This window comes from Alternaria alternata, assembly GCF_001642055.1.
Source record: "Alternaria alternata strain SRC1lrK2f unplaced genomic scaffold CC77scaffold_18, whole genome shotgun sequence".
NCBI lineage: Eukaryota > Fungi > Ascomycota > Dothideomycetes > Pleosporales > Pleosporaceae > Alternaria > Alternaria alternata.
The window spans coordinates 358,532-383,826 of record NW_017306207.1 but is presented as its reverse complement, the minus strand read 5'-3'; the positions used below and the strand labels follow the sequence as shown (position 1 = coordinate 383,826).

The 25,295-nt window shown below is 51.3% G+C and overlaps 10 protein-coding genes across 10 annotated transcripts; 6 read left to right on the top strand and 4 right to left on the bottom strand.

The window, feature by feature from the left end:
- Nucleotides 1-999: 999 nt before the first annotated feature.
- Nucleotides 1,000-1,581, top strand: CC77DRAFT_1011389 (hypothetical protein; the record flags this gene model as incomplete). The annotated part of the gene is made up of 1 exon (XM_018523706.1): nt 1,000-1,581. The coding sequence occupies one exon, from the start codon at nt 1,000-1,002 to the stop codon at nt 1,579-1,581; it is 582 nt and encodes a 193-aa protein (XP_018382958.1).
- A 1,643-nt stretch (nt 1,582-3,224) lies between these two features.
- On the top strand, nt 3,225-3,897 carry CC77DRAFT_1064156 (hypothetical protein; the record flags this gene model as incomplete). Its single annotated transcript, XM_018528690.1, has 2 exons — nt 3,225-3,349; nt 3,399-3,897. 2 exons carry the CDS (start codon nt 3,225-3,227, stop codon nt 3,895-3,897), a joined length of 624 nt encoding a protein of 207 aa, XP_018382957.1.
- Nucleotides 3,898-4,226: 329 nt separating this feature from the next.
- CC77DRAFT_1042685 (exopolygalacturonase) lies at nt 4,227-5,923 on the bottom strand (the record flags this gene model as incomplete). The annotated part of the gene is made up of 7 exons (XM_018527277.1): nt 4,227-4,376; nt 4,434-4,535; nt 4,595-4,944; nt 4,993-5,089; nt 5,139-5,201; nt 5,251-5,331; nt 5,405-5,923. 7 exons carry the CDS (start codon nt 5,921-5,923, stop codon nt 4,227-4,229), a joined length of 1,362 nt encoding a protein of 453 aa, XP_018382956.1.
- A 672-nt stretch (nt 5,924-6,595) lies between these two features.
- On the top strand, nt 6,596-7,431 carry CC77DRAFT_942278 (hypothetical protein; the record flags this gene model as incomplete). Its single annotated transcript, XM_018534850.1, has 3 exons — nt 6,596-7,046; nt 7,102-7,194; nt 7,247-7,431. Coding segments are annotated over 3 exons (729 nt in total), but the record flags the coding sequence as incomplete, so codon positions are not given.
- Nucleotides 7,432-8,202: 771 nt separating this feature from the next.
- Nucleotides 8,203-10,316, top strand: CC77DRAFT_941766 (hypothetical protein; the record flags this gene model as incomplete). The annotated part of the gene is made up of 3 exons (XM_018534815.1): nt 8,203-8,409; nt 8,479-9,658; nt 9,730-10,316. The coding sequence occupies 3 exons, from the start codon at nt 8,203-8,205 to the stop codon at nt 10,314-10,316; spliced, it is 1,974 nt and encodes a 657-aa protein (XP_018382954.1).
- Nucleotides 10,317-10,581: 265 nt separating this feature from the next.
- CC77DRAFT_1097371 (MFS multidrug transporter-like protein) lies at nt 10,582-12,555 on the top strand. Its single transcript, XM_018529889.1, has 3 exons — nt 10,582-10,943; nt 11,006-11,790; nt 11,839-12,555. Exons 1-3 carry the CDS (start codon nt 10,744-10,746, stop codon nt 12,333-12,335), a joined length of 1,482 nt encoding a protein of 493 aa, XP_018382953.1. The 5' UTR covers nt 10,582-10,743; the 3' UTR covers nt 12,336-12,555.
- A 169-nt stretch (nt 12,556-12,724) lies between these two features.
- On the top strand, nt 12,725-15,701 carry CC77DRAFT_1023053 (DNA polymerase alpha accessory factor Mcl1). The gene is made up of 4 exons (XM_018525601.1): nt 12,725-12,790; nt 12,844-13,001; nt 13,055-13,206; nt 13,254-15,701. The coding sequence occupies exons 1-4, from the start codon at nt 12,754-12,756 to the stop codon at nt 15,565-15,567; spliced, it is 2,661 nt and encodes an 886-aa protein (XP_018382952.1). The 5' UTR covers nt 12,725-12,753; the 3' UTR covers nt 15,568-15,701.
- Nucleotides 15,702-15,750: 49 nt separating this feature from the next.
- Nucleotides 15,751-18,252, bottom strand: CC77DRAFT_1052509 (hypothetical protein). The gene is made up of 4 exons (XM_018527701.1): nt 17,768-18,252; nt 17,008-17,681; nt 16,462-16,953; nt 15,751-16,409 (listed from the first exon to the last, which is right to left on the bottom strand). The coding sequence occupies exons 1-4, from the start codon at nt 17,883-17,885 to the stop codon at nt 15,930-15,932; spliced, it is 1,764 nt and encodes a 587-aa protein (XP_018382951.1). The 5' UTR covers nt 17,886-18,252; the 3' UTR covers nt 15,751-15,929.
- Nucleotides 18,253-18,392: 140 nt separating this feature from the next.
- Nucleotides 18,393-20,995, bottom strand: CC77DRAFT_1052508 (NADH-quinone oxidoreductase; the record flags this gene model as incomplete). The annotated part of the gene is made up of 5 exons (XM_018527700.1): nt 18,393-18,662; nt 18,720-20,308; nt 20,359-20,741; nt 20,802-20,825; nt 20,878-20,995. 5 exons carry the CDS (start codon nt 20,993-20,995, stop codon nt 18,533-18,535), a joined length of 2,244 nt encoding a protein of 747 aa, XP_018382950.1. The 3' UTR covers nt 18,393-18,532.
- Nucleotides 20,996-21,911: 916 nt separating this feature from the next.
- Nucleotides 21,912-23,536, bottom strand: CC77DRAFT_261211 (hypothetical protein). Its single transcript, XM_018530902.1, has one exon. It carries the CDS (start codon nt 23,428-23,430, stop codon nt 21,964-21,966), a length of 1,467 nt encoding a protein of 488 aa, XP_018382949.1. The 5' UTR covers nt 23,431-23,536; the 3' UTR covers nt 21,912-21,963.
- Nucleotides 23,537-25,295: the final 1,759 nt, after the last annotated feature.

Sequence of the window (25,295 nt, the reverse complement as noted above, 5' to 3'; positions counted from 1 at the left end):
ATCCGCGACATCGCATCCAGTCTGCATCATCTGCGACTTCACGACGGTCTACTTCCATCTTGCTGCTGGCGACTGCAACATCGCTTCGTCCTGCCCTCCTATTTTGATACCGCGCCTCTCCTGTACAAGCCGCGGCGTCGCACAAGCCAGAGACAGTCCAGAGGCCAAGTAGAAACTCGTCCTCCCTCTACAATATAAGTTTTGCATCGTGTGTTCATTTGTCGGCTTCTGTAATGCCTGGAATTACGATATTAGTACATCTGGCACAACGAAAAACCCCAACGTAGATATCGCGGTACACAGACACCTGCCACACGAATTTGACTAAGTCCATCAAACTCGCCTATACCCAAACATTCACCACCACCACCGTCACCGCCAGACGGGGCGCGAAACATCCGGATGTCTTACCAAACACATCACTTTCGTCTATGTCCTACGGCTGTCACACACCATATGCTCCTATCATACTGAGCAGTCGAAGGTTGGTTTTGAGCATGTCCAGATTCTGCCAGGATGTCAGGATGTCTATCAGAGACCCAAGGGAGGACAGATTCCCCCAGATCTGGTATACCAAGGATGTTCCTCCTATGCCTCATCTTCCTAGGGAGCCCCAGGTCTGCTCAGGTCCCCGCCCATACCAAACCTTCTCTTCTGGGTTTGCACTGGGCTGCATTCTGGACCGCTATATCAGCTTTCTGGAAACCTGGAAACCTCTGCTTTTATGCCTGTTCACATCCTACTGCATTCTAGGCCGCCAAAATAGCTCCCTGGAAACCTGGAAATGTCTGCTTCTATACCTATTTGCATCCCGTTGCATTCTGGGCCGCCAAAACAGCTCCTTGGCCAATTGGGAATATCTGCTCTTGTCACTGTTTGCATTCTGTTGCATTCTGGACCGCTATTCTGAACTTTTGACCTCTGGAATCTTGGGCTAATTGATGCATAGACTACAGAAATCCCTTGGGCGTGAATGTTCCCCTCACGCCTCCGCCCACCATGATATTTTTGACATATCCTCGATGGATGCCCATACAACCAGGGTCTGATTCGAGCGACAACGACGATGACGACGACGACGACGACGACGACAATGACGAGAACGACGACTACGATGATCCTATACAAGGCAATGTAGTTGGCAACAGTGACTCTGGTGGCTCAGACGGTCTGCCCATAGAAGACCGTGAAGGCCCTCAGTACGACACAGACCTAGACCCCGACGTACCGGTCCAGTCTACGGAAGGGCCGTCCGAGAACGCGATCGACATCCTCAGCGGGATACTTCAGAGCGACCTTGGTGTCGATGACGAGATGGCCGAGATAAACGAATATGACGATGTCGAGGATGACACATCTGAGCCGATGGATGCTGAAGACACAGCTGGTGAGGAAGAGGACGAGTTTGAAGATGCGATGTTTGAAGACGATACTGATCACGAGAGCTCCGATGGCGAAGTCGAGATGAGTGACCCCGCCGCTCAGGACCTGCCATCTTCTCAGTCCCCCGGTGACGAACATACGAACCTCCCCGCCCTCCCCGCCATAGTTGGGTTTGGGCGCGCACAAGACCCTTCCTAGGAAGTACCGCGCGTCTCTCAAGACTTTGGGATGTCAGCGTGGGAGGCTGGCATGACGCATTTTGTCAAGAAGTGGGAGATGCCGCGCGCACGATACACAGATCTCAGAGCTCTCCTCCAACTCCTCGATCCTGTCCCATCAGAAGTGTCGTCACTGCTAAAGCGCGTAGACACACTCAAAGAGCGACTTGACTAACAGATTCCCTCTCTCCCCACTCGACGAGCTGTGCTTAACCTCGATGCCAGCCTCTTGCCAACTCGTGCTCTGCCCTTCGACCACATGCGCCAGTTCGACATGCGCCAGTTCTTCCGACACTACCTCCAGTCCACCGCACTTATGTCCTAGGCCTACACTGACATGGCGCACTGTGTTAACAATCTTACTACGTTCTACCACCTACAGGCCTAGGGTGGATTGAACTGAACTACGAGCGGTGAGTTTGCGAAGATGCATAGCAGCAAATACAAGGGCGAGCTCGTGACTGATTTCTACAATGAGTAACAGAAGGCTAAGATTGCGGAAGACTAGCAAGCGAGTAGATGATGTTTTTGATTTTACTGATAAATAGTTATATGTGCTCTTGTATATTAAGCTGCATTAAGCATATATCTACTCTGCATTGTTGATTGGAGTGTTTCCTGTTCAAAGCCTCGCTTCTGAAGAGAGACAGACACCAGGTTGACAATAGCGAGCTACGGCGTTTACAAGGAGAGCTGCTAGCGTACCTTCTTCTCCATACATGAAGCGATTTGGGATCAATTGTCCTCTTTCTATGTTACTACTACCTTTAGTAATGCCAATAAATTGTCGAATGGCACCTTCACATGATTGTTTGATAAGACTTGGATATGTGTATGACTGACGTGAGTTACGTGAATCAGCAATCGCAAATAAGTCTTCGCTACATTGTATAGGAGGGAAAAACCGAACAGGTATAGATATAACAAGCTTTATCTTGCAGCCTACATCATCTTCTCATACGAAAATTTATAAAGATTAACAGTATTGTAGTCTTCTAGGTTTTAAATCTACATCTATATAGCTCTTGATATGCTCTTTTTTAGCAGGAAAGAGTGCTCTTAGTGCTGTCGCCCAGAGGAGTCGAAAAGTTCGTCACTTCAGGGTTTGTACAAACTCTCGTGCTTGCTGTTGAACACACACACATACGTTCAGACTCTGGATCATAGCAGTTGTCAAAATGTGGAAGAGATGTCCTGCCCAACATGTGGGAGGGTCATCAAGAGCAAACATAATCTAGAATGCTTTGGCACCAATATTTTCTCCCATGAGTGGATGTGTTGGTATCTTCCAGCCTTAGATATCAGCCCGATTTTACCTCTAGCAGAAACCCCAAAGATCTCCTAGCATAGTTTTCACAAATCTTCCAAAGGCTAGAAATTTCTTGAAGGTCTCCAGGCTGCACCTGCCACGCATACCATATCTCCATATGTCGTTTCCCGAATCGCGTTTTTCTGCTGGGGATTTGTGTGCGCAGCAGCTTCGATGAGATTACACGTTGCCTGCCCTTTCTACAATATCTCATTCCTCCTTGCTCAACTCTTCCTCGATACCATCACTATCAACATCTGTAAGTTTCTATCCAGCCGCGAGCACGTATTTCAGCGTCAAGACCTATATTCATCATGAAATTCGCTATCCTAGCGTTCGCGACCTTGTTGGCTCAGGCGGATGCCCAAGCCTACAACGTCCAGTCAGACGGCTTCCGTCTCGTCTTGGAATCACGAACCAACAACTCCGCCTATAACAAGTAAGAAGATTCAGCTCGCTTGAACACATTTCAAACTAATAAATACCAGCCACGCACTTGGCCCTTGTCATGTAGGCGCAGCTGAGGAAAGCCTTTGTCTGACAAACGACACGATCATCGACCCAGCTCGATATGCCACTACCTTTTACCACAACACAACCTCTTACAACCACGACAACCCCAAAAACGCAAATGATACGGCAGGTATCCTCAATTGGCCCCTGAGATACAACAACGGTGAGGGCATCGCGTCTTCTGCCATGGCCTTCCGGTATTCCGCCACACCCTACCTTATGAGCATGATCTTTGCACCTGGGAAGGCGAGTCATCAGAATGTGTACTTTGAACAAAGAAACAGCAGCTACAGTACCATGTACATTAGCGTCAGTCTCAATGACACTGGTAGCACACCTGCCTTCTCCATACCGGCAATCAAGGCCTCGAATTGGTATATATGTACCAAATATCTGATGTGGAACATGGGTCTGACCAATGAGCCATTGGATTCGAATTGTTCAAAGGTTAGTGTTCAGAGAGTTTGGGCTTGAGGAAGTGAGAGTCGAGGACCCCGTCACACTTCTCAGACGTGAGTGCCATACATTTTGGTTGGGGAAGTAGGATTGCTGCTCATGGTGCTTTACTAGCGTTTTTCTTTCCTTATCATTACTAGTTTTCTTTCCTCACACTCCTGGAACGACACAATCAATTCTGCCGAACTGTAACTCTCTCGTCAATATGCACGCACTATGACGCGGTGTAAAGATGAATTACGTCAAAGCGATGATCGTTTGCGTAGAGTGAAGCTGCTATTAGCAACAGGCCTTCGTGACACCATCCAATGTAGCATCATCTCGTTTCGTACAATACCAGTTTCGTCTCAGCCCTGCGTGGTGTCCCTTTCTGTCTCGTTGGTCGCCATGCAACTGATATCCAGCAGGTTCACATCGACGTTTCTGCATTCATAAACCGGCGGCTCTCGGCTAGGTACTTGGACGGTGATGTTCTCGGCACGTATGTTACTGCATCGCTACAATGAGATACGTCAGTACTGCTTCACGATTGATCTAAATATGACTGCACTCACATCCGGCGCGCTGCAAACCAAGGTACCTGCTTCGAGATCTTCTTTACCGGATGTAGTTCCATACATGTTCTTGATAGTAATATCGGAGATGGTCAAATTTGCCTGCGTGGAGTTCATCAGCTTCGATACGATATCTCCAGCTTGGTTGTTGCCCTGCTTACCGGATGTTCTGAACACAGCGTTTGGTTCTTTTGCCCATAGCACTGCGTGATGGTAATCGCGCGATCGTTGTTATCAACACGAAATGTGTCGTATGTAACATTCCTAACGCGTCCAAGACCGCCGCCGCCGTTCAGCAGCGTCTGGAAGCTTGTTTGAATACCGGGCCACACTTTGATACGGGCGCTGTCGCTAGCATTTGTGAGAGAGACGTTGTAGATGTAAAGGTTCTCGACAATATCGGTCTCATTGGCGTATTGTCCCAGAGAGCCTACACTCATCCCGTGGGAACCCGTGCAGTCTAGGCCTTGAACGACAACGTTGGTGCTGTTGGGTTTGAACGAAACGCAGTCTGGCGATGGTCAGTATGGGTGTGTCGGAGGAAACCCAAGATTCTTACCATCAGTGTTGATGATGTATGAGTCTTGGATGACGACGCGATCTGAGCGGTAAGTATCCCAGCCATCGGAGTTTGCGATCTCGACGTCGTTCAAACTCTGCATGGCTGTGAGTCCAGTGGCTGGGCAACATTGAAGGATACTTTACCTCTGCTCGTAGGTCCATGTTACTTATGAGGATATCGCTACTATTTGCGATGATGTTGAACCACTATGACACGTCCATAAGCAGGAGATGTAAGGTGAGATCTTGTCCTTACATGTGGTGAGTTTCGCATGCGCAGATTTGACATGGTGGCTCCCTCCATCCCATCAAAGGCAAACAACATAGGTCGTCGCAACTGCAATAAACAAATGTCAGATACATGTCCTTGAGACAATATCTCTACCGCTATAAAGAAAGTCTTTACTCACACTTTTGTTGGTCTGAATCTCCTCCCAATAAGGTTGACCATGTCCATCAATAACGCTCTTCTCCCTGCTCAGGTCGCCGTAAATATTCACATCCTCACCACCCCATTTCCAGTATACAGACTGATTCTGAAAGTCGTACTTGAAACTATTCTCCGCCCAATAGTAGACGTCACTGGCGTCGAAGTGTATTTCGCCGGTGATGACGACGTCAATGTGTTTGAGAAAGGTCAGATCAAGAGGTGAACCTATAAGGTAAGATTGATCGAGCACGACTGTACCGCCATCATTGCACTTGTGGAAAGAGTCAAGGATATGTGCTGCGTCATCGCGGTCTGGGGCTGTTCCCGGCTGAACAAAACAGAAGCGTTTGGGTTCTCGTGCCGGTGAACACGGCATTGGTTTTCCAGAGTCATACGGGGCAGGTATAATGCTTGGCCGCTTGGGGAGATGGTGGCTGTTAGTCGTGGATGCCGCAGCGAATGCGGCAAACACTGAAAAGAGGTACAACTTGGATTGCATGTTGACAATTACTGTAGTTGAACAGAGGGAATACGAGTTCCGTCCTTAAGCTTCGTTCACACCTATATATGAATTTGATGCAGGTATGACGATCCTGCGGATTCGAGCCCTCAACTCCAACCCGGTGTACTAGGAGGATCTGACACCCTGCGTGAATACATGCCTTGCATACGCGGGATGGTATGGAGCCGTTCGGCCGTTCGGTGTATAAGACAACGACATCAGGAGTTTCCAGTTCAAGATCGATGGGATCAGCGCGGAGATGAGCTAGATGTTGGCATACAAGACAGCAACGATGCTTCTCAAGCTTAATCTGGGTGCGGGGGAAGCTTGGCAGAGTCGTTCCCTGCCGATAATCCGGAGCAGCGAACTACGCGGTGACTCGATTACTTTCTATCCCTTTCTGACCACATATGGTGATCAATTCGATGAAAGGATGATCGGGTGGAGAGAAGGATGTTAATCAAAACCACGATGAATGTTGCACTACTGTCGAGAAGACGAGCATTATTACTACACGGGCATACTAAACGCGGGACCTAAGTGACCAAATCAGGCCCTATGTAGAGTAGTATTTCGCATACGTACGTAGGCCCGTGCGCGGAGGTTCTCGCGCATTGAGCGGACGCCCACCAGCAGGGCAACATCGCCAACCCAACGACCCGCTCAACCCACGCGACAATGAAGACTTCACTCGCCTCACTGTCCTCGTTTGCGACCCTCACAAGCGCTGCACGGTTGCTCCTCCAAATCCCAAACACGGTCCTGGTCAACCCGTCCACCCTCCCCTCGACGACGCATGCAACGCTCCAGTCTTCTGGCCCGCCCATCGACGCCTACCTCACGCGCTCCAACACATTCAACTTCAACAACGTGAGCGCCGGCAGCTACCTGGCTACTGTGCATTGCCGCGACTATGCCTTCGAGCCACTGAGGATTGATGTCACCGTGGAGGAGACGGTTGAGGGCAGCGGGGAGAAGAAGGAGATGATCAGGGCATGGCAGACCTTCTTGGGCAATGAATGGGACAACAAGGGAGAGAGTCGCGGTGAGGGGGGAAACGGCTTGGTGGTCGAGGCCCGCCCGGTGGGAACCAAGTACTTCTACCAGGAGAGACAGGGCTGTAAGTCGGCATTTGTGACCACGTGCTGCTCGGCGACCTTGCTAACATACTCCAGTCTCGCCCTTGTCATTCTTGAAGAACCCCATGATTCTTATGGCCGTTGTCTCCATGGGCCTTATCTTCGGCATGCCCAAGTTGATGGAGAACAGTAAGTCTCTGGAATGTTCATTACATGCAGACACCTACTGACAATCATGTAGTGGATCCCGAGATGAAGGAAGAATTCGAAGAGATGCAAAAGCAAGGCGTCCTCGGCTCCGGCTCCACCAATACCGCACAGCAGCTACAGAACTTCGACCTTGCTTCATGGATGGCGGGCAAGACGGATTCGGGCAGCACGAGCGCGCGTACACAGAGCCCTGCCGGGCAAGCCAAGAAACGATAGGTGGCGGATACGCATGGCTTCGGAAAGCAGCAAAGTGCTGAGATGGTCCGAGGCAGAGTACGTTCGTACATTTCTAGCGAACAATACACACTATCATCACCTCAGGTCTGTTTTCTTGACCTACGGGACAAATCTACAATATAGGGGAAACCATGTTTCACATGAAGTCTACTCATTTGTCTAGCCATTAGCCACCCTAATGCATGAGCATTGACTAATCTTCCCGGAGCTATACTAGTAAGCTGGACCGCCTACGCAAAACTCAAAGCATTTTGTCTCACAGAGGCTTTTTGCTAGATGTCCAAGCTGCTATACGAAACAGCAAAACACTTTCAATCGGCTTCCGCCCCGCAGCTTACCCAAGCGTGGTGACTGCTTATTCACGCTCTTGGTACACATCCTAGCCAATCGGGTAGTTGTTAGCCCCGATACAGGCAAGCATCAGTCATCCGTGCCAATGAGGCAGCATCATTAAACTTTCGGCGCGGTGTCTATATAGTCCCGCTGGGTCGATTCTCTCTTGTCGTTTGATTTGACTGCCCTAGGATTCCTTCCGCCTCGTGATAAGCGCGAAGAAGCTCGTTTTATCAAATTGTACCCTACAGAAGTATGCACTACTACTATCTCAATAGATATCTAGCGTAAGGTACCAGAAGTGCCCTTGGGGTTGCATGTAGCTAGGTATCATTTTAGGAGTATAACCTAGAAGATACGGATTCCCTTCATAAGATGGCAGATACTCCACATACCGGCACCGACGCACCAACAGGCATGACAGCAGAGCACCAATCTCACCAGCATCATCATCCGCATCACGGTCACCACACGGGTAAGAGATTGAGACATTTCCTCAGACCCGATGGAAGAAAAGTACACATTGCGAGTTCGCCCGATGAAGCAAACCACATGAGGAGGAAACTCAGCGCTGCAGAGGAGAAGGAAGATTTCGATCTCGTCGTCCATGGATCTCCCGAACATGTAAGTCTTAGTGGACAGAGATTGGGAACCATTCCTCGGAAGCAATAGATGCCTGATCACATGTCACAGATTGAAGCACTCCGCCATACACACGCCCACCACACAGCGCACCGCCGCCGGCTCCATCAGGACCACGGCGACCTAGCCCAAGAATTTGAGCGTGTAATACGCGATCTTGACGCCCTATCTACCGAACTACACATGCTGACCTCACACGCCGTGCAATTGGACGCCAACTTTTCCAAATACGGTTACTCGGCCCATCTTCGCACCAAAGAAGACTTCAACACAGCAGACCCTACAGACTCATCTGCCTCTTCTTTCTCATTTGACAAAGAAACATGGCATGCAGACCGCCACCATGGCGCTAGCATCCGTCTCTACCAAAAGCCTATAGTACGCCAGTACTTCCACAAAGGTCTTCTATGGCGCGCAAAAGAAGCCCAAGAAGTCGCCTCGTATGAACTATTCATTGACCTCTTCTACGTAGGAATTATTGCCATCACCGGTGATTCTGCGGCTGAACACCCAACAGGCCAGTCTCTACTCCAATTTTCCATCACCTTCATCATGGGATGGAAATTCTGGACAGATATTGGTGTCCTGGTTTCGTGGTTCGATAGCGACGACGTTGTGAGGCGGCTTTCAGTGCTTTTCTTGCTCACTTGCCTATTGGGGTTCACAACAAATATGGTTGAAGCATGGGAGAGGACGTACGCGCCACTCGTAGCGTTCTATCTGGCAGCCAGATTGTTTGTAGCAACGAGCTTCTTGTGGTACGCGTGGATCATTCCCATGGTCAGAGGAACCATGCTCGGCAATGGAATTATCATGCTCATTCCTGCGGCACTATGGATTGGCAGTATACATGTTGAGGAGCCAGCAAGACAGGGAGTCATCTGGACGGCTATCGTGTTTGACCTGTTTGGCCAGTTTGGCATGGTGCTGCTTCAACGGCCTGGATCGCCAGTATTCAAGTTCGTTCCCGGTTGGATTAAGAGAAGTCTGGAATTCTTTCCAGCGACGAACATCGAGCATCGGATTGAGCGTACGAACGCGTTCGTCACGTTGGTCTTTGGATCTTGCGTGCTGGGTCTATTGTACCAGAGCAATGTTGAGATGGGTATTAACGCTTTCTTCGGCAAAGCTGTCTTGGGACTTATACAGGCCTTTGTGTTTAACTGGATCTACTTTGAGATGGACTCTTTCAATCTGCACACGCATGCGATTCGGAGGCATGTATACTCTGGTAAGTGAGATTTCGATTTCTCCCCATAACCCAACCCATCTTTCTCTGGCGACACTGCTGACTACCACAAGCATTGACATGGTTCTCCGTTCACTTACCCTTCGTCATGTCTTTCGTCCTATCTGCATCGGCCCTCGGCGTCCTAGTTCGTGCTCACGACATATCTTCAGCACCTCTCGACTCCTTATCCGAAACTTTCGTCTCCCGTTCCGAAGACCACATCTCAGAGGGCCTAGCATGGTTTTACTGCGGCGGTCTGGGTATCTCTCTCCTCTGTCTTGCTATCATCTCTGCGACACATGTTCATCGCACGATCCCTAATCAACGCCTCCGCAAACCTGTTCGTCTCGCCTACCGCGTTTGTGTGTCTATAGTCATAATAACTCTGCCTCTTGCGCACCTCGATAGTCTGCAGTTGATAGCAACGACTACGGGCTTGGTTGTGTCTGTGCTGGTGTTGGAGTTGGTCGGCGTGTCCTGCTGGGGCGAGAACTTCCTCTGGGAAAAGGAGTGTAAGAGAGACCAGGCGACATATAGTGCGAAGTGTGCGATCAAAAGGGAGGAGTTGGAGAGGAGTGCTCGGGAGGGGACGGTTGTGGATGTGGAGGATATTGCAAGGAGGGAGGTTGGAGAAAAGGGAGTTGTTGGCGTGGTTTGAGTGATGGAGTCATAATCATAGTTGAGTAGGGCCAAGGATTGTTAGAGACATTAAAGAAAGAAATATGAAGTTCTCGATACAGTTACGGTCATGGTAAATCAAAGAGTCGCGTGCACTCGTCTTGACTGTATCTCAATATGAGATAGGTCCAATGATATTGTAAGGTGACGGGATAATTATGTACCGGCCAATCACGCCATACGAGCCCAGATACATACCTAGGTACATGATGCACGGACATGGACGGCTCAACACATGCGAGCCTCTCCGCTATCACAGTCGACCGACACTAAAAATGTACCCCATACCTAAACACGCCTTAGGGCGTTCATTAGTCACAATACGCCGCCTCGTCCTGTAAAAAAGTTCCTGGGCCTGGTAAACCTCGCAACAATCTCATCTTGAACTTCTCTGGAAAGCAAACGCAATGGTATTTGCGGACGAAGAGCAGCCTCTGCTCAGAATTATATCACACGAATACGAAAGTATTCAACAGGAGCGCGATGGTGAAGAAGCCGGGAATGACGCGCTTGATTTTGAACCTTTGGACCCTGAAAACCCTAGGAATTGGTCGAAAACGTTCAAATGGGGAAACGTCTTTCTGCTTGCCCTGATGGCATTTACAGTGTATGCACATCCGATCAGAATTGTGGTCGTTACGAAAGCATGGAGACTGACTATGTTCGCAGCACGTTTACTTGCATCGGCGTTGTGCCGGTGGCTAGCACGATTGTTGAGGATCTCGATGGAAAGCACTCAAGCTCTGCGAACAGCGCCTTACTCGTTACTATCTGGGAACTCGGAGAAGCTGCCGGACCTCTGCTCATCGCACCAATGTCAGAAATCTTTGGAAGATATCCTGTTTTCAACGCTTGTAACATCGGATTCATCGCTGCAACTATTCTAGCAGTGTTAAGCCAGAACAGCGGCGTTTTCATTGCTGCCAGGATGCTCACGGGCCTGTGCGTCGCCTCAAATGTTCTCAACCCAGCGATCATTGGAGACATTTTTGAGAACGAAGAACGTGGTTCCGCAATGTCTCTGGTCATGCTTGCACCATTAATTGGAGGGGCCATCGGCCCTGCCATCTCGGGCGCAATCGCGCAGACGCTAGGGTGGCGTCGCATGTTGACCATTGCCGCGGCATTGGCCATTGTGTGCGAGGTCCTGTTCCTTGTCTACTTCAGAGAGACCTACAAGATGACTATCTTGAGGAGGAGAGCAGCAAAGACGATGCAGGAAACCGGAGAAATCTCCGAATCCAAGACTACACATGAGCATCTAGCGAAGCTATGGCACTCGATGACCCGGCCCTTCGCGGTACTGTTCGGGTCGACCGTACTCATGCTTCTCTCTTTGTTCGCTTCCGTAGCGTTCAGCTTCTTCTACGTCGTCAGTGTTTCATTACCGATTATTTTGATCGAGAAGTATGATTTCAGACTCGCCATGATTGGTACTACATTCATCTCATTCAGTAAGTGGCCCCAAATGTTTCTCATCGCAGTAGCTAACGAACGTTCAGGCGTTGGATCTTTCTGCAGTGTCCTAGTCTGCAACTTCACACTCGATAGGATATATGTCAAGCTTCGTGGTCCAGATGGTGCAAAAGGAAAGCCAGAATATCGCCTTCCTCTCTCCATCATCGGTGCGATCCTGCTACCCTTCTCCGTAACAGCGTATGGCTGGATCGCTGAGCATCGTCTCCCTGTACTCTTGCTTCTTGCCTCTGTCGCCCTCATGGGATTCTCGCTCCTTCTTACAGTCATACCGTTATCTGCCTACGTCGTTGACGCTTGTGGCATGTACTCTGCTTCGGCTATGACTGGCGTCATTGTCACCAGATGTCTCATGGGTACTTTCCTGCCACTGACCACCGGGCCACTGTCTGATGCTCTCGGATATGGATTGGGTTTCAGCATCCTGGGCGCGTTGAGCCTGTCTTTGGCAATCATTCCGATGTCGATCTTCAAATTTGGAGAGAAGTGGCGACAACATTCAGAGTTTACGAAAGACTCTTGAGGAATAACCGAGCAGGTATTGCATACGAGAGAAAAAACAGACAGATATAGAAGTAACAAGCTCTAACTTAAAGCTTACGTTTCCTAATAAGAAAACTTATAAAGATTAGTAGTATTGAGGTCTTCTAGGTTTTCTAAGAATCGGAAGGTGCACACCTGAGACAGCCACGAACTCGGCATGAGTGACGTAGATACACACTTAGTAATGAACTTTCAAGGTGATTTGAGCTATGCAGAACCAGTAGATACTAAATGCTCATCGGGCATGGTCCTGTCGCAGGTAGTGCATCGTGATGGTAGAGATGATGGAGCACGGCGGGGATGCGCCTCGAAAGCGCGCTAGCCTCACCCACTTTACGCGGTCGCGTCGACCCAAACGCGGTGAACTTCCCGAGTAGCAACCATCACTCAATACCACAATGGCTACAACACAGCGCTTACGTGCTCGACAGGCTCGTAAGTAAACTAGATCCATGGTCTAGATACGTCACGCTAATGGAAGTTTTCAGATGCCCCCGGCGCAACCTACCTCGCATACACACCGAACGGAAAGAAACTCGTCACAGCCGGAGTCGACAACTACTGCCGCGTCTTCACTACTGGATCCGACGATGAACCGGTCACTGTGGATGAATGTCAGGAGAACAACACCGCTGTGGTTGCTGGTGTACGTAGTATCGCACGGTCGGGGTTGAGGCAATACACTGATTCTCCACGTAGAATGGTTACTTTATAACAGGCTCAGAGGACGGCACAGTAAGTAGGTTCTCGCTAGAGAATGGAAAGTTCGAAGAGATACTGGTCAGGACCACGCTGCCGGTACGAGACGTTGCTCTTAGTCCGGACGGGAACTGGATCGCTGTTGCGAGCGAGTATGTATATGGCTTCAGCTATGCGCCTCTGTCACTAACAGCCACAGTGAACTCGTCGTTAACCTCGTAAACACCAAAGACAAGAGCATGAAAACACTGCGTGAACAGCCACGAGCCGTAAAGCATGTTTCCTTTGACAAGACCGGAACACAACTCGCCGTTTCCTGCACCGACGGTCACCTCTATATGTACAAGCTGGATGGCGATGAGCCTGAAATGGTCAACAAGGTAGAGGGAATGATCAAAAGCTTAGAGGCAGATGCAGAGACCAGTTCCAAAGTCCTCTGGCATCCAGATGGCCGAGCGTTCGCTACACCCACGGCAATGCGTCAAATACAGGTCATGTCAACGGCCGATTGGGAGAGACAGCGAGTGTTCAAGACAGGTCATACAGCTGATATCACGGCAGCGGCATGGTCACCTAACGGAGCCTTGCTGGCGACTACCTCGAGCGACCTGAGCATATGCCTCTGGGATACCAAGACACAGAAGCAACTCAAGAAGCTTGACGATGTCAAAGCTACTATCCTGGCTATGGCATGGCATCCAACAGAGAACATTCTCTCATACACCAACAACGAAGGCGAACTCTTCCTCCATACCGACCTCGTGCCCGACGAACATCTTCCTCTACTGCAGAAACCTACCGTTTCCGCGCCTTTCTTCCACGACCCGTCAGAAGGCCGAGCTGGTGTTCCACAACCAGCGAAGCTCACAAATGGCAATGTACAGACTCTTCCCGGACGGCCAAGGCAAAGAAGCGGGACACCAGATTCTCTAGAGGATATCTTGGGCCCTGAATTCCAAGATGACGAAGCCCAAGTGGATGGGGACGAAGAGATGGAGGATTTTGTTATCGACGATGATGGTGCTGGATACGTCCCCGCGGTCACAGCAGCGAAGAAACGTCCGAATGGACATCTTACCAGCGGCGTAGAACCAGCCTCCAAACGCCGCGCATACAGCTCTGCCCTATTCCGTCCTCAAGTCCACGAGCCCTTTCAACCAGGCAGTACACCATGGCGTGGCAATCGTCGGTTACTCTGCTGTTCTTTGACTGGCTACGTCGAGACTGTGGAACAGGAAGGGAAACACCATACAGTGAGTGTCAAGTTTTACGACGAGCATACGTTCCGCAACTTCCACTTCACCGACATCTTCCTATATGACAAATCCTGCCTCAACGAGAATGGTACACTATTTGCCTGCCAGCCCAACAGCACTGGGGACGGTAACCCTGCGATCATATACTACCGGCCGCATGAGACTTGGACGACAAGAACCGAGTGGCGGACGAATCTCCCCACTGGGGAGTCTGTCACCGCCATTGCATTGTCGGACTCATATGTCTGCGTAACTACGTCAGCGAACTACGTACGCATATATTCTCTCTTCGGCCTGCCGGTACGCGTCTACAGGCAAAAGAGCTCGCCAGCAGTTACCTGTGCGGCGTGGCGCGATTACATCCTGACCATTGGAAACGGACCCATTCAGAACGACCTTAGCACACAACTCCTCTACACCATCGAGAACATCAAGCACGACATCGTGTACCAGGACTCTGACATCCTCGCTCTACCTCCTGGCACAACGCTAACCTCAGTCTTCTTCTCTGTGGAAGGCGACCCGTACATCTATGACTCTGACGGCGTCTTGCTGACCCTCCTTGGCTGGAGAAATACTGGTCAAGCCCGATGGGTACCTATGCTCGACACAAAGCTTCTCTCGCGACGTGCCGGCGGTGGAAAAGAAGAATCATACTGGCCCGTCGGTGTTGCCTCATCCCCCACATCCTCTGATGGTACAGGCGCGAAATTCCACTGCATGATCATCAAGGGGCGAGAACAATACCCTTCAGCTCCTGTTCCGCATCTCTCCGAATTTGGCTTCGAAATCCCACTCACAAGTGTAGTCGACAAGGCCAAGAGCAAGAAGAATAAGAGAGGCGAGGAGAGTGACATGGAAGATGAAGATGACGACGACGATAAGCCGCAGAGTAACGAGGAAAAGCAGCAAGATCATGAACAAGCCTTTGTCCTTGCCTCGACGTTGCATTCACAACTTTCTTCAACACTGCTGCACACCCGTCCCACAGCATCGCAGAAATCCGCGCTGAGCACGCTGGAAGTGGCGATTGACCGTGCGTTGCTCCAGTTGCTCGGCTTGGAATGTCTGGCGGGTGAGGACCATGGCATGAAGGCCTTGGAGATTGTTAGTCTAATGAGGGATGCAAATGGCAAGATGCTGGACCTCGCAGGTAAAGTGGCGAGTAGGTATGGGCGTGAGATGCTTGGGGAGAAGATTAGGGAGTTGGCTGAGAAGAAGGCTCTGGCTAGGGAAGATGATGAAGAAGAATTTTAGGCTAGTACCATAGTAGAACCACCTTCTTGACGATGTCTTTTGAGCAGCATAGCCACTGTATCAAAGAGAAAAAACAAACTTCCCCTTTAAGAATGCTCGTTCCTACTATAAAAGAGCATATTCAGAGCTACTAGAAGACTACAATACTGCTAATCTTTGTAAGTTTTCTTATTAGAAGATAATGCAGGCTATAGGCTGCAGGGTATAGCTTATTATTTCTGTATCTGTCTAGTTTCTTTCTTGTATGCATTCTCTCAATCTCGCTATTAAGATGCTAGACATATGCTTAATGCAGCTCGACATGCAAAAGCATACATAATTTTATATCAGTACAATCAAAAACCTCACCTATCCGCTTGCTACTAGTCTTCCGCAATCTTGGCCTTCTGTTGCTCATCATGGAAACGAATCGTACGTCCAGGGATGACGCCCTCATCTGCACCCGGCACATTACTATTGGCTCCACCATCTACTCGCGAATCCTCGCCATCCCTTGCCGCGGTATTGACATTTCCCATAGGCAATGGCATCTGGCTAGGTGCGCGTGCCGAACTAGGTGCTCTTGATGTACTCGCCGAGGTAGTCCCCGAACTGATCAAAGTCCTGCCAATGCGTACAACCCGGTTGGGCAGAGAATCGCCGCCGTTGCGCGACCAGCCAGGACGGCGGCGTAAACGCACTTCAGCGTCAGTTGTAGGGCCATCGGCACCTTCGATGTGGAAAGCTGGTTCGGGTTCGTCGGCAGAGGTAGATCCAGTACGAGCAAAGGAGAGCGCTGTACTGAGGGTGCGGGGAATGAAAAAGCCGAGTTTGCCTAATGGAATGGAGAGACCGTGAACAACCTAGTCGATATTAGAAGGAATACTGAAGTATTGAAGAGAAAAGTGCACTTACGACTGAGCAGATTACCAGGAACCAGATGACCACGTTCATGACTTCCATAAGAAATGCTGCATCTTCTCTGACTTCACCGTCGACTTTGATCTCAGCCAGAAACTCGAGGCTGATGTATAGGTAGAAGATGGCGCTCACACCAATCGGACCGAAGAAGCCTACGAAGAGCGCTTGACGCCTTTGCTCGATCTGGTGGATCTGTTTATGCATAGCGAAGATGATGGGTGGCCGGCGGAGAAGCAATACCAGGATGCCCAATGGGATGAGTCGGTAGATGGGGATGACCGGAGAATGCGCAAAGAGGCGCCAAGGGCAAACGGCACCGAACCAGATGAATATAGAGACATTGAGCAGCATATCGATGGTTGGTTGGAAAGAGTCATCCATCGTCTCGAGGCGGAACCAGTCATCCCAAGTAAACGTATTGCCGGCGATGAAGCAGGCGAGCACGTCGTCGCTACCGATCATGCCACATGTACCCACAATGAAGAGCTGCATGCAATGTCAGTGAAATTCGAACATAACAGACCAGATCTGGGAACCTACAGCCAGAGTGATGGCAAAAACCAAGAAACTTTCGCGGTCGACGTATTTCCGCTCTTCGGCCCAATGAAGCAATTCTTTTGCGATCCATCCCACTGCAGCTCCATAAATGACACTTAGTATGATGGTATATCCCCACGTCTCGCCAAACCACAGTCCGACAGCAACTCTGGTACTGTTGTCGGAACCTTGCCCACCGTGACCAATATGCTTGATGAGGTAAAGCGGCAGAAAGAGGAACGGGTAACCAAGTCCATCATTCGCCCCGGATTCAGCTACGATGATCTTCTGTAATTCTTTCGGGATGTTCTTGTCTGCAAACTTTCCTTTGACGATGGAGTTCGACAAGACAGGGTCCGTGGGTGTGACACAAGCGCCTACAGCCAGCGCATGTAGAAAGCTGATGTGTGGGACCAAAGCGAAGACGAGTAGACTGGTCACGAGCCACATAACCGTCATACCCGGACCGAGTAGCAAAGACAGGCTCTTCCATTCTGTCTTTAGGTATTTTGACGGTAGTTGCACACCCGCAAGTACAAGTTGGACACCCAGCACCAGGCGCGTAAAGTAAAGGGTGATGGTATCAAGTGTTTCAACATCATTCAACGCATACTCCTCTGGTTTGATCCAATTCGTGGCATGTGGTGAGAAAACGACTCCAGCGATGAGTGATATTACTGTAACAAGTTGGTTAGTACACGCTGTGATTGTGAAATAGCCTACCCAATATGTCCCGAGGCAGGACCAGAGGACATCGACTTACAAGCTTCGCTCAGGTAATACTTTTCTTTCAGCAAATAACTAACCAGCCCGAAAAGCGTGATAAACCCTCCCAAAGATGCACAGACAATGTTAAAGTTGTTAACTGCCAAGGTAGGCATGACTGGCCACCGTCCTTAGATCGGATCCTCAAACCCGACTAACGGCTATGTCGGCTTCCTCGCTGGTTCTGCTGAATTCTCGGCGAGGCTTGACGGCAAAGCTTAACAGATATCTCTTCTGCTTCACGAAGCTCTTGGAGCCGACGAGAGCGACTGCAACCTTTTCTTTTTCGTTCAAGATGATAACCGTCGTTGGTGTACAGATGGTCCGCTGATCTGTGGGGTGATTCGGCGCAATGGTATCGTGGCGGTCTGCAATACCTTCACCGCAAGACAAACAGCAGCGAAAGCTTGTTGATAATGACGAGAAGCTTGAATCTCGCAAGAGGTGAATAGGCAGTCATATAAGTGGAAATATGGGGAGCGTTGACATCTTGGAGAGTTCACAAGGAAGGCGAACGTGGGTCGCACACGCGTAGCGCCTTGGCTGACGGCTTGTCCAAGGCCATATTAAGGCTTGGTATTCTGAGTTTAAATGCCTCATCGTTCACTGGTTGCAACGGTACAGAAATTTGAACAATTTGGCGCGGATAGCGCTCTGATTCTCTACGTTCCACAGGTCACGTGCCAAATTCGAGAAAAACGTTTCACAATGCTTATTTACAATCCCAATAAAGCCCAAAATTCTACCGTGACCGAATGCACATTTATACGTTCGCTGCCGCTGCTACCTGAGGTCCATATCCGACTTGTGGGTATGGCTCGCCAGGTGCCATGAAGTTTGTCTTTGGGTTGTTCTGGGCCTTCGCCGCCGAGCAACGGGCCATTGTTGGTGAGCTGTGAAGTTATTAGCATGATGTAACAAGACGGATGGGGAATGTCGATGTAACTCACTTTCTCGAGATGGCATCTGTGAAGAAGAAGTTCTCAATGGGGTTCTTCAGCGCTTGACCAGTCGCTTGTGCACCCTGGTTCTGGTCTACTAGCTGAACCTTGCTCAGGCTAGGTAGCGACGCGGACTCAACAAGGTCGTATCTTCTGAGAGCAGGCGAGATCTCCTCCATGCGGTCTCGCAGTTGCTCAACGTCATCGTAGGGTAGCTCAGCACCGAGATATTCTGATGCTGCACGTACGATCTTCCAGTCTTCTCTTGAAGCACCAGGGAGGCCGACAGCGGCACGGGTCATCTGCACGCGGCCCTCAGTGTTGACGTATGTGACCGACTTCTCGGTGTATGCGGCACCAGGTAGGACAACGTCAGCAAACTGTGCGCCACGGTCACCGTGGTGACCCTGGTAGACAACGAAAGCGTCCTTGGGGATGTCGGCCTCGTTGATCTCATCCGCACCCATAAGCCAGACGAACTTGGCCTTGGTCTGGGCAACCTCGGACGAGGGAACAGTGAAGCCAACCTCGTAAGCACCAGTTCGGGAAGCAGTTCGCTGCAGGATGTTGTAGCCGTTCCACTCCTCAGTAAGGAACTTGTCCTTGTTCTTCTCGACGAAAGATCCGACCTGCTCGTAGATCGACTTAGCATCAACGTGTTCTGTGACACCGCTGCCAACGATGATCATGGGCTTCTTGGCGTTGGCCAACTTCTTTCCGAACTCTCCGGAGAGAGCGCTCTTGAGGTCGTTGGCATTATTTCCAAGCTTCTCGTACTCAAAGGTGCTTTGGAAGTCCTCGCCAACGTAGCCGATCTCAAGGTCTGTTCTCAGCCATTGCTTCCTGATACGAGCGTTAAGGACAGCAGCCTCCCATCGGGGGTTGGAGCCAATAAGGAGGATGTAGTCAGCATCTTCAACGCCGTAAATCCTGGAGTTGAAAGCGTAGTTCGACCTGACATCGATACCGTGCGCAATGGGTTCGCTGCCACCGGGCTGGTCAAGAGCCAGGTTGTCTGAACCGAGCTTGTTGGCAAGATCCTTCATGGCGACCAGCGCTTCGGTCTCGACAAGGTGGCCAGCCACAACCTTGAACTCGTTACCCTTGGGCGCGATCTTCTTGTATGCGTTGCCAATCTCGACGAGCGCTTGCTCCCAGGTTGCGGGCTGGAACTGTTCGTCAACACGGACGAGTGGGTTGACCAGGCGCTGTGTGCTGAGAGCATCGCAGGCGAAACGGGTCTTGTCGTTGATCCATTCCTCGTTGATGTCGTCGTTGAGACGGGGGAGAACTCGCATAACCTGAATACCACGGGAATCGACGCGGATGTTTGAACCTAAGCCATCGAGAACGTCAATGGACTCGGTCTTGTACAACTCCCATGGGCGGGCCTTGAAAGCGTAGGGCTTGGAGGTGAGAGCACCGACGGGGCAGAGATCGATGACGTTTCCAGACAGTTCGGTGTCGAGGGCGGTTTCGAGGTATGTGCCGATTTCTAGGTTGTTGCCACGGCCGAAAGATCCAAACTCAGGTGCACCAGCGATATCGTTGGAGAAACGGACGCAACGTGTGCAGTGAATGCACCTGTTCATGGAAGTCTACTTTTGTGAGCATGCTTCTTGGGACGAGAGAGTTTGTAAGAGGCTACCTTGACCAATGGTCCAACGTTCTTGTCCTCAACCGCACGCTTTCCCTCGAGCTCGTGGAAGCGTCCGCGGTCGGCACCGTATCTCATTGACTGATCTTGGAGATCGCACTCGCCTCCCTGGTCGCAAATGGGGCAGTCTAGAGGGTGGTTGGCAAGCAGAAACTCCATGACACCCTCACGCGCCTTGTGGACGAGAGGCGAGTCGGTCTTGACAACCATGCCGGGCTGTACGGGCCATGCGCAAGAGGCGACGGGCTTGGGCGCCCGCTCCACCTCGACCAAGCACATACGACATGATCCAGCAATCATCAACTTCTCGTGGTAGCAGTATCGGGGGACGGTAACTCCGGCCTGGTCGCAGGCTTGGATGAGGGACGAGCCGGCTGTAAGAGCGCGTTAGAACTGTTTCTGCCGTCACAAGGGGATTGGCTCCGGCCTCGTACCTTCGACTGACACCTTCTTTCCATCTGCAAAGGCCGTTAGCATACCTCGCCGCCCGCAATGGGGAGTGGCACAAACCGATAGTGAGCTCAATGTCTGCTGGTCGGCGGGCCGAGGCACTCAAGGCCCGGCTGCCATTGAGGGCTGCGCGGAAAGCAGGCCTCTTGAGCGACCGGATCATCTGTTGCCGCAGCATTGTGAGGCTCTGAGCGATGGCGATGGACTTGTGGCTACGGAGCTTCAACTGACGTTCACGATGGGAGCGCTATGGCTTGGCGTTTGAATAATCCACCCGTGATTGGCCAAAGCGCCGCCCGCGCCTTCCACAAAATTCTCGCCGGCCGCTCTCCGACTTTCTCTTCTTCACTCATTATGGGCACAATTTATTGTAGGAAAGTTTGGCACTCTACCTAGCTATCCTCTATTACGTGCCCTATAGCACGACTCACCGTGCGAGGTAGCTGGAGCAGACGAGGTTTTCTGATGATATCTTGTTCCTTACCAACGTCGCTACATTTTGATTGAAGAAGCTGCTTGTGTCTGGAGCTTGGGGTACCTGGGTAGCGCACCACAAGCTGTGATGCTGCTATGCGATAGAGCTCTTGCTGAAGAATACACCATGCGCATTCTTTGGCCGTGTGATACCTCTCATGCTGTCGAATTCTCCATGCTGCATCTAGGCGGTGTGTGCGTGCAGCAGAGCTTTCCAACGTTACTAAGCTTGCAATCTGGCAGTGATACACGAGCTATCATCCACAGCAACCTAGAGCAACGTCACTGGTATTAAAATGTGCAAAACTCGCTCTGCGTGCGTCGACAGGCTGCTCACGTCCGTTCATAGATGCGGCTCTGCCATAGTCACGATTACGCCGGGTCACCGCGGACACCATGTGCGGGGAAACCCAAGCTATCCATCTCACTCCTTGACATTCACAAACATTCACAAAAAGCATGTTTATCTCTGGTTGATGATGAACTTTTGAACTTGTTCGAACCCTCAAGGGTCTGCTACAACAAATCTACAAACTACACCAGGCTCATGTTTGACTGGCCCGTCTAGTCCATGCGCCACACCGAGAAGCAAAGTGCCTAGCCTCGTCGGGCGGCTCCCGAACGCCGTGGCAGAATAATCCGCTCTAAAACATAAACAGTCGTAATCGTCGCTTACTCGTTGTCGCTCTCAGGGCCGACCTCCATCTTGGAAGCCTTCTTGGCTCCTGGAGCATCGAGCTTCTGGGGTGGCGTACCGAGACCGTTGTGGTTACGGAAGAATAGAACACCCTTACCCTCACCCTCGGCACCAACACTGGGCTCGACCCACTGGCACCAACGTGCACTCTTCCACAAAGCCTTGAGGAAACCGACGGTACCATCCTTGGTGTCAGAGCGGTAGTGACGGCCCATGACGGGCTTGATGGCCTCGGTGGCCTCGTCGGCGTGGTAGAAGGGGATGGTGGAGATGTAGTGGTGAAGAACGTGGGTCTCGACGATACCGTGGAGGAGATGACGTCCGATGAAGCCAAACTCACGGTCGATGGTAGCAGCGGCACCACGAGTGTAGGTCCAGGTGTCGGCGTCGTAGTGGGGGAGGGTGGGGTCGGTGTGTTGCAAGAAGGTGATCATCACAAGCCAGTGGTTGACCCAGAGGTAGGGGAGGATGTACCAGACGAGCAGGTTGTTGAAGCCGTAGGTCTTGCCGATGACAGTGAGAGCAGCGACAGTAAGACCGATACCGAGATCAGAGAGCAGGATGAGGTGCTCGTCGCGCTTCTCGTACAGGGGGCTGGAGGGGTTGAAGTGGTTGACACCGCCAAAGACGCCATTCTTCTTGCCCTTGCCCTTACCCTCGATCTGGCGGTCGTGGTTGTTGTGGCCGGTGACGTTCGCGACGAGGTACATGGGCCATCCACCGAGCTGCTGGACGATGGAGTGGAGCAGGGTGTAGATGGGGGTCTCTTCAGCCAGCTCGGAGATCTCGTGGACCGCCTTGCCGACACGGGTAGCGTATACCTCGCGTGTCTTGGGAACGAAGACCATGTCGCGCTCCATGTGGCCGGTGGCCTTGTGGTGCTTGCCGTGGGAGATCTTCCACGAGAAGTATGGGACGAGAAGGGCGGAGTGGCAGAACCAGCCGACGGTGTCATTGATCACCTTGGAGGGTGAGAATGCCTGGTGGCCGCACTCGTGGGCCATGACCCACAGACCAGTGCCGAAGAAACCCTGCAAGACAGTGTATCCAGCCCAGAGCATGGTGCGGAGGGGCATAGAGGGGACCGTCTCGGGGGTCACGTAGTTGTGGAACAGGTAGAAGGTAGTGGCGAGCAAGGCGATGTCGCGGGCAACGTAGCCCAGACCACGAAGGGCGGAGCGTTCGAAGCAGTGCTTGGGAATGGCATCGCGCAGCTCCTTGATGGTGTAGTCGGGGATAACGAATTCGTTGCCGTATGTGTCGAGAAGCTTTCCGTTAGCCTTCTTGGTCTGTGGCTGCTCGTCCAGCGAGGAAAGCGAGGTGTTGGAGGCTGAGCCGGCTGGAGAGTCAAACGGCGAAGCCGAGACTGAGTTGACAGCCGAGTCGGCTGTCTGGTTCCTCCTCAGCACAGGCTGCTGGGCGCGGGCAGTTGAGGTTGCCATGGTGGTGAGGAATTGAGGTGTGGTGGAGGGGAAAAAGAGGGTTTGGGGTGGGGAGCAAGCCTGAGCAGTTGCAGCACCAAAGGGCTATCAACTGTTGAGATGCAGGGCAGGCTGCAGATGTTGAGTGTGCCGGGGAGGGCAAGTGAGTGAGTGAGAGTCTCAGAGACGAGTGAGAGAGTAACCAGGTGAAGGAGGGCGAATTTTGTGCGGGATGGGTGCGAATTTAAGCCAGGGACTCCAAGGCGGTGTCAATTGGACTTTTGGGTATGCGGCCAAAGTAGGAATGGGCAGTCTACGACCAGGGGCGTTCGAGAAGCCGTTTCGCTTCGATAATCAGACAGCTCCAGCTCAGCCCACTAGCACGCTTTCTCTCTACACTTGTACATCGCACTCCACTCGGGAAAAATTACTCTGCCTATTGCAATCGCTTGCCACCGCACTGGACACAGCCAGCACTGTCCTTGCGACGTGGAACACGCTTCCATATCCACCAGCACGCCTGTCCACAATTGCATCGATGCCGTCCAGGATCCTAATTTTCAGTAGATCCCTCTCACCCGCTGGCTTGGCGCTTCGCTAGGCACAAGTACGGCAACCAGACCGCTTGTTTGTGCCCATCATCACCCGCATTCCAGCACCTCGCCTAGAGTTGGAACCCGCAGGTACCATGTAGCCACCTGCCGGGCTTGAACGAGGGGCGATAGCGTGACATGGCGCCGAATCAAACCCGACATGGCATTCTGCACAGCGAGCACTCTCCCCCGCCACCAGCAAAAGAAACGCGCACTTCACAGAGACCCGCAATGGCTCGAAAACGTTGTGGGTGCAGCGTCGCAAAAAGTCGGAATGTCTCTCAAGGGTGGTGCACCCCTCTGCTGCAGGGTCTGGCTTAGCGTGCCAGGCACCATTCAACCAGATTGATTCGCCGAAGACGACGCCGAGGTTCTTCCCTCATCTCGTGAACCCTCTCCACACGTGAGGGGCCCTCTGGGCCACGCCACGAGCCTCGCATCCCCATTGCTATCGCTACCAAACGCTTTCTGTGGCATGTGAAGCCATTACAGCCGTTACACGCTCGTCTGCAGCATCTGTCCAACCGTCGGCTTACATACCTTGTCCATCGCTGTCCCAACAAACTTTCCACCGTCATCGCACGTCTGGCTACTGCCATCGATAGATCGCTTGGCGCTTTTGGTAACGCTAGTCTATCTTATCGCTGCTACCACACACTCGCAAGCCATACCACAACGGTTCCAAGTGGCCGTTGGCTTGGCGGCTAGAGCGTAACTTCGACTACGCTCAATCTTTACATTTGGAATCCATGGTACTGTGTATGCTTTAATGACATTTGCTGACCTCTTTTGACTCTTACTTTTTTTCGGCCCGTTACATGAAGACGTCTCACTTCTGTCGAACCGAGAACAATTAGCATTCCAGTCTCCTCTCAAACGTTTCTCTTCTCTGGTACTTCAATTGATCGGAAGAATTTGTTGTTTTCTGTTCATTTTCTTCCGAAAAACGTGGTTACGCTGCACCGACACGACCTGTGTAGTCGGTGACTTTCACATGTCAACCCCACTCCACCATTCACACACCGGGAAGTGGATCACGGAAGATAAAGAGCGGAGGATCGCCCCTAAAGCCCGTTCATACGCAGTATCGGGCCCCTCTGATCGTTCCTGGAACTCGCAACCTTAATCTTAGCGCAAACTAGCATGCCACAGGGCAGATTTAGACAATTTCTACCTGTGGCCAAATTGCCGTTGTGGGCGGTGATCATATTCGGTGCACTCGAGAAGAACCTGTGCTGGAAACCGGTCTTTAAAACTTCGGGATTTTGAAAACGGCTGTCACATGTGGCCGTG